A 7,221-nucleotide genomic window follows, 5' to 3' on the forward strand; every position below is an offset into this window, starting at 1 on the left:
ACAGGTCTTATTTGTATTAAACTTCAGTCACCTCTGCACCTTGGCTTTTCCTTTCTCTTCCTAACTTCGGTCGAATGACTGGAGTGGGAGGGAAGGGAGGGGCTATATATGCAGCTCTGCTGTGGTGCTCTTTGCCGCCTCCTGCTGACCAGGAAGCGTAATCCCATAAGTAAGGATGAAATCTGTGGACTCGTCATATCGTAAAAGAAATAAATTTATCAGGTAAACATAAATTTCCTTTTTTTTTTTTTTTTTTTTTTTTTTTTTTGTGAAGAAACCGGTTTCACTTTCGATTTTGAAGTGTTGTGCAGCTCATAATAGCTTGGCGCCTATTTTCATAGCAGGGGAAGTCCTGTCTTACGTACTACGTGACCGGTTGCCGTCTTTCATTTCCTAAGATCCTGCTTCAGAGATCACTCCTGAGAACAGCGTTTTCACTGTTAGCTGTCTGGGTCTAGGAGGTGGTGAGTGCCCCAGGCATTGGGAGTATTAAGGTCAAGTTTTTTTAAAATAAAAGCGTTTATTTTTGATTGTCCTTCTGTGGGTATATACAATATAATTCAAGGGGCCTCTTTTTTGTTCGTCCAACTTGGACTGTAATGACAACAGATCTTTTAGGTTGGGGAGATGTCTAGGGATCTCTGACAGCACAAGGGGTTTGGAAATCTCAAGAGGCTAGGTTACCAATCAATATTTTAGAACTCTGTGCTATTTTCAGTGCTCTTCAGGTTTGGCCTCTATTGAAGAGAGAGCCATTCATTTGTTTTTAGACAGACAATGTCACAACTGTGGCATATGTCAATCATCAGGGTGGGACTCACAGTCCCCTAGCTATGAAAGATTTATCTCGGGTACTTGCTTGGGCGGAATACAGCTCTTGTCTAATTTCTGCGTTACATATCCCAGATGTAGACAATTGGGAAGGGGATTATCTCAGCTGTCAGACTTTACATCCGGGGGAGTGGTTGCTCCATCCAGATTTGTGTTTTCAGATTGTTCAGATGTGGGGTCTTCCAGAAATAGATCTGATGGCTTCCCATCTAAACAAGAAACTTCCCAGGTACCTGTCCAGGGATCCTCAGGCGGAGTCGGTGGATGCGTTGGCAGTTCCTTGGTTTTACCAACCTGCTTATAGCTTCCCGCCTCTTGCTCTTCTTCCAAGAGTGATCTCCAAGATCATCATGGAACATTCGTTTGTGTTTCTGGTAGCACCAGCATGGCCTCACAGGATCTGGTATGCGGACCTTGTCCGGATGTCCAGTTGTCAACCATGGCCACTTCCTTTAAGACCAGATCTTCGGTCTCAAGGACCATTTTTCCATCAGGATCTCAAATAATTATATTTGAAGGTATGGAAATTGAACACTTAGTGCTTAGTCAGAGGTTTCTCTGACTCAGTGATTGATACTATGTTACAGGCTCGTAAATCTGTTTCTAGGAAGATTTATTATCGAGTTTGGAAGACTTATATTTCATGGTGTTCTCATAAATTCTCCTGGCATTTTTTTAGAATTCCTAGAATTTTAGTTTCTTCAGGATGGTTTGGATAAAGGTTTTCTGCAAGTTCCTTGAAGGGACAAATCTCTGCTCTTTCTGTTTTATTTCACAGAAAGAATGCTAAGCTTCCTGATATTCACTGTTTTGTTCAGGCTTTGGTCCGTATCAAGCCTGTCATTAAATCAATCTCTCCTCCTTTGGCGTCTTAATTTGGTTTTGAAAGCTTTACAGGCTCCTCCTTTTGAGCCTATGCATTCTTTGGATATTAAACTACTTTCTTGGAAAGTGTTGTTCCTTTTGGCTATCTCTTCTGCTAGAAGAGTTTCTGAATTATCTGCTCTTTCTTGTGAATCTCCTTTTCTGATTTTTGATCAAGATAAGGCATTTTTTTGCGAACTTCATTTAAATTTTTACCTAAAGTTGTGAATTCGAACAACATTAATAGGGAAATTGTTGTCCCCTCTCTGTGTCCTAAGAATTCTTTGGAGAGATTTCAGGAAGACTTCTAGTCTATTGTCTTTTCTGGTTCTAGGAAAGGTCAGAAAGCTTCTGCCATTTCCTTGGCATCTTGGTTAAAGCTTTTGATTCATAAGGCTTATTTGGAGTCGGGTCAGGCCCTGCCTCAGAATCACAGCTCATTCTACTAGTTCAGTCTCCACTTCGTGGGCTTTTAAGACTGAAGCTTTAGTTCATCAAGTTTGCAAAGCAGCAACTTGGTCTTCTTTGCATACATTTACTAAATTCTACCGTTTTGATGTATTTGCCTCTTTGGAAGCAGTTTTTGGTAGAAAAGTTCTTCAGGCAGCTGTTTCAGTTTGATTCCTCTCCTTATGTTTTAAGTTGTTTTTTTTTTCTTTTTCAATTATGAGAAAAACGTATTCTTTTGGTTGTGGATTTAATTTTTCAGCCGTAAAATGGCTGTTTTTATTTTATCCCTCCCTCTCTAGTGACTCTTCTGTGGAGTTCCACATCTTTGGTATTATTATCCCATACGTCAGTAGCTCATGGACTCCTTTTTTATGGTGGTTATGGTTTTTTTGGGGGGTTTTTTTTTTGTATAAAGCACAATAATATTTTCAATTCCTTTTTTTTTTATGCTTTTTACTCCTTTTTTTCTATCACCCCACTACTTGGCTATTCGTTAAACTGAATTGTGGGTGTGGTGAGGGGTGTATTTCTAGGCATTTTGAGGTTTGGGAAACTTTGCCCCTCCTGGTAGGATTGTATATCCCATGCGTCACTAGCTCATGGACTCTTGCCAATATGAAAGAAATGAATTTATTAGGTAAGTTCTTACATAAATAGTTTTTTCCTTTTTGGAATCTTAACCTAGTGTTAAGGATTTTGCAGGCTCCTCCTTTGGGCCTATGCATACATTGGATATTAAACTACTTTTCTGGAAAGTATTGTTTCTTCTGGCCATTTATTCTGCTAGAAGTTTCTGAATTGTCTGCTCTTTCCTATCAGCCTCCTTGTCTGACTTCATCAGGACAAGGCTGTTGTACAGACCTAAGTTTTTGCGTAATGTTGTTTCTTCAAACAAGATTAATAGAGAGATTGTTCCCTCTGTGTCCTAATCCTAAGAATGCTTCTGAAAGATCTTTCCATTCTCTAGGTGTTAGGGCATTGAAATATGTTATTGCTACTAAGGATTTCCGACAAACCTCTAGTTTGTTTCTCTTCTCTGTGTCTAGGAAAGGTCAGAAGGGCTCTATCTTGAGCCTTTTGGTTGAAACTTTTGATTCACAAAGCTTATTTGGAGGCAGGGCAACCTCTATACGTTACTGAGGTATGTTTGAGGTGGGAGGGGTTTTATAGAGCTCTTGGGGTTTGGGAAGCTTTGCTGCCTCCTAGTGGTAGAGAAGAGTTATTCTCATGATTAATGGATTGTGGACTCTCACCACCATAAAAAAATGTATGCTTACCTGATCATACATTAATTTTTGTTTTAAATAGAGGCTGCAGAGTAACGAGCTTCCGGATGCCTCTTCTCCTGTGCCAACCAGTAATATTCGTGTTATTAAAAATTCCATCAGACTGACTCTAAATCGGTAACCACAATCCTGCAATTAGGTAATTTGATAATATGCAATAACTTGGCAGCTAACATTTTTGCAATGACTGCATGTAATGCTACCCTGAATCAATGTATAAAAATCATGAATTTTCTATACTTGAAACTCATGGTGCTCTCCTTAATGCTGAGTTTTCTTATGCTGCCAAAATATTATGGTTAAAGGTTTTATAGTCTTTTAGGATTTACCCATTTCTATATCAATCAATGAAAAGAAAAAAAATTGGAAAAAAAAATCATATGTGGTCAGTGTTTAATAGACTTTATATTTTTGTTATTGTAATTAAAAACCTGTTTAAAAATGCTTAAAAAAAATGTATGTCATGTCAACATGTCTGATTATCACTTTTTGTTTGTATGTATGTCTGAGATGCATGTTAGCATAGGTGAGAACATTGATTAGCCATTTATTTTTCTCACAAATCAAGACTTCTAAATGTATTTATAGTATTTTGAGTTAGAAGAGCCATTATCGTGAAAAAAACACATGCCCTTCATTCTTTAGACCAGCGTTTCTCAACTGCGGTCCTCAAGTACCCCCAACAGTCCAAGTTTTCATTATAGCTGGACTAAAGCACAGGTGAAATAAGCTGATCAGTAGCCATGGTAACTAGCCTGCTCTCACCCAATCAGCTGATTATTTTACCTATGTTCAGCTATAAAGAAAATGTGAACTGTTGGGGGTACTTGAGGACCGCCATGGGGTTTAACATAGGTAAAGTACCACTCAGAAGCTGCAGAGAACAATCAGTAGCACTAGTTATACTAGCATTGTTGATTGGCTCAGTAGCTATTCCATCCAGGCCTATAGTTCTCTGGCTTCTAAGTGGTACTTTATCTTTCAGGAGTGTTCTACGTTCTGTGGGTTTGTTTTTAAATAAATATATATTTCAAACTCACTTCCTCAGTATGTTTTGACAGCTCAATTGAGTATTTAAAATTATATTCAATATCAAATTAAGGTTTCCCTACATTATGCTCTGAAAATTTCAAACTAGTAATATCTCACCTAGAAAGATTTAAAAAGTTTTTTTTTTAATTACACAGATTTAACAATGTTAAAAGATTGATCAGAAAATGTATACATTTGTTTGTACCTGCTTTTTTTTAGAACTTGTTTAGGGTACTGCGATATGTTTTATACAGATTTTTGGGGGCAAGTGTTGCTTTTAAATCAAAAATTTGACCAGCCATTTACTGAAACATTGTATAAAATTCTGATCTTCTGGTTCTGGAATGTTGGTGTGTGCCATTGAGGGGGAAGTTCTCTACTGCAATGAAAACGTTGTCTCCTGTGGAGGCTCATAAGATTTCAAAGAACACTTAGATTAACCACCAGCAAAGTGTGTCACTGGCAGTTTTCAATTTTATTTTTTCTATATAAGAATGTTTAATTTATTTACCACAAAACATGCTATAAAATACAAGTCCACATTAAGTACTGTAATATTTTTAAAAAAAAATTATAAAAAAAAGTCCTATACCTTCTCCCACCCACATTCCCTGCAAAAAGATGAATTTACAGACTGAATGTTATGTACCCTTGCAGAACAAAGATGCTTAAGAAATTTGCAATCTGTGGTATACTTAAAGGGACACTGAACCCAAACTTTTTCTTTTGTGATTCAGATAGAGTATGCAATTTTTATCAACTTTCTCATTTATTCCTATTAAATTTTCTTCATTCTCTTGGTATATGTATTTGAAAAGCAAGAATGTAAGTTTAGATGTTGGCCCATTTTTAGTGAACAACCTGGGTTGTTCTTGCTGATTGGTGGATAAATTCACTCACCAATAAACAAATGCTGTCCAGGGCTGAACCAAAAATTGTCTGGCTCCTTAGCTTAGATGCCTTCTTTTTCAAAAAAAAGATAGCAAGAGAACGAAGAAAAATTGATAATAGGAGTAAATTACAAAGTTGCTTAAAATTGCATTCTTTATCTGAATCGTGAAAGAAATAATTTGGGTTTGGTGTCCCTTTAAGGCTGATCTAGTATTAACGTATAAAAATGTATCTGTTCTGATCTACCCAAAAATCCTACTTTATTTTTTTTCTTTCACATTTGCTGGCAGGTGGGCCTATTTCTTGGAACATAATAAAAAAAAAAAAATTGTTCAGTCAGTAAAGGGTTTCTTAAAGTGATATGAAACTCAAAATTTTTCTTTCATGATTTAGATATGGTTACAATTTTGAACAGCTTACTAATCAAACTTGCTCCGTTCTCTTGGTAACCTTTGAATGATGAGTAGGGCACTACTGAAAGCTAGCTGATCACCAGCTAGCTCCCAATAGTGCATTGCTGCGCCTGAGCCTATCTAGGTATGCTTTTTCAACAAAAGATACCAATAGAACAAAGCAAATTTTATATAATAGAAGTAAATTGTAAATTAGTTTAAGATTGGATCCTCTATCTGCATCATGAAAGTTTAATTTTGACTTTACTTACTCTTTAAAAGCATGGGATAGAATTTGGCTAAGGAAACTGTCTTTTCACCTTTCCAAAACCAAATGCTTTTCCTACAGTTCTAAGTCTGACCTATGAGTTTCGCAAAGCATTACTATAGCTTATACATGCTTGTTTTATGTAGATACCATATTTCTGTTTAACTCAGTTTTTTTTTGTAAAATAAACCATATGTATGCAAAAAATATTTCTATGTAAATTAATATACCACATTTTCCAAGCAAAAAAAATAAAACACCATGTTTTTTTCCTCTGCCTCTTTATTGTGTGTGTTAATACATTGTATTTGAGTCTCTAAAGCAATTATTATTGATAGAATATCGGTCATACAGTGGAGTAGTTTCAAGTTTTTAATTGCGTTTTAAAATAGGTTAAAGTGGAGGGAAATTTATTTCCAATGGCATGGAGAGTCCATGATTCTATTCATTACTGTTGGTAAATTCACCATCTGACCACCAGGAGGCGGCAAAGACACCCCAGCCAGAGCTTAAGTATCCTCCCACATTTTCCGCCAGTCATTCTTTGCCTCTGTAACAAGGGTGATAATTTAGTAGATTAGCTTTCTCTACTGATTTGCTCTATTCTATATAATTTATTCCTCTATGGCACGGGTCGCCAACCTTTCGGACCTCAGGGACCACTAAACTCACAATTTTGAATCCCGTGGACCACTAAAGATGATTGATTTTTTTTTTTTTTTTTAAAGGTACAAACCTCTAAAATGTATGTATGTACACATACTGTACATAACTAGTATAAACATAGCTAAGTTTACATTATGTATATATTTACACATTTTTAAGAATCATTTTTTGGAATTAACTAACTGAATGAGAATACTTCCAAATGACAGATGATGGATGAGTGCCAACTTTTGAGTTGGAAACAGAGAGGCAGGAAGTGGGGAAAATAATGTTTAAAAGGACCACAAGACTTCAAAGGTACCTCCCCAGTTAGGAATTATTCAAAAATACTTATGATCATGGACAGACATTGGAGTTATAAATTAAGTTTATATCAGAAAGCTCTCAATATGGATGTGAGCTAACCACGAATGATGTTACTGGCAATTACTACAATACTGGTGGGATATGGCTGATCTGCTGGATGGCAATTACTGGAATTCAGGTAAAATGGTTTTGTGCTAGGGAATATTATTAGAATGAAAAATAATTCATATTTAAT

General features: G+C 36.4%; 1 protein-coding gene across 1 annotated transcript in view; it reads left to right on the forward strand.

The window, feature by feature from the left end:
- The window catches only part of LOC128657655 (poly(A) polymerase gamma), a 55,563-nt gene extending 49,278 nt beyond the window's left edge, over nt 1-6,285 (forward strand). The window contains exon 7 of the mRNA XM_053712042.1: nt 3,454-6,285. Within this exon, the coding sequence (XP_053568017.1) occupies nt 3,454-3,552 (99 nt within the window). The 3' untranslated portion in view covers nt 3,553-6,285. The remainder of the gene's footprint in view (nt 1-3,453) is intronic.
- The last annotated feature ends 936 nt before the right edge of the window (nt 6,286-7,221 follow it).

The sequence above is a fragment of the Bombina bombina genome, chromosome 4, assembly GCF_027579735.1.
Source record: "Bombina bombina isolate aBomBom1 chromosome 4, aBomBom1.pri, whole genome shotgun sequence".
In the NCBI taxonomy this organism is placed as follows: domain Eukaryota; kingdom Metazoa; phylum Chordata; class Amphibia; order Anura; family Bombinatoridae; genus Bombina; species Bombina bombina.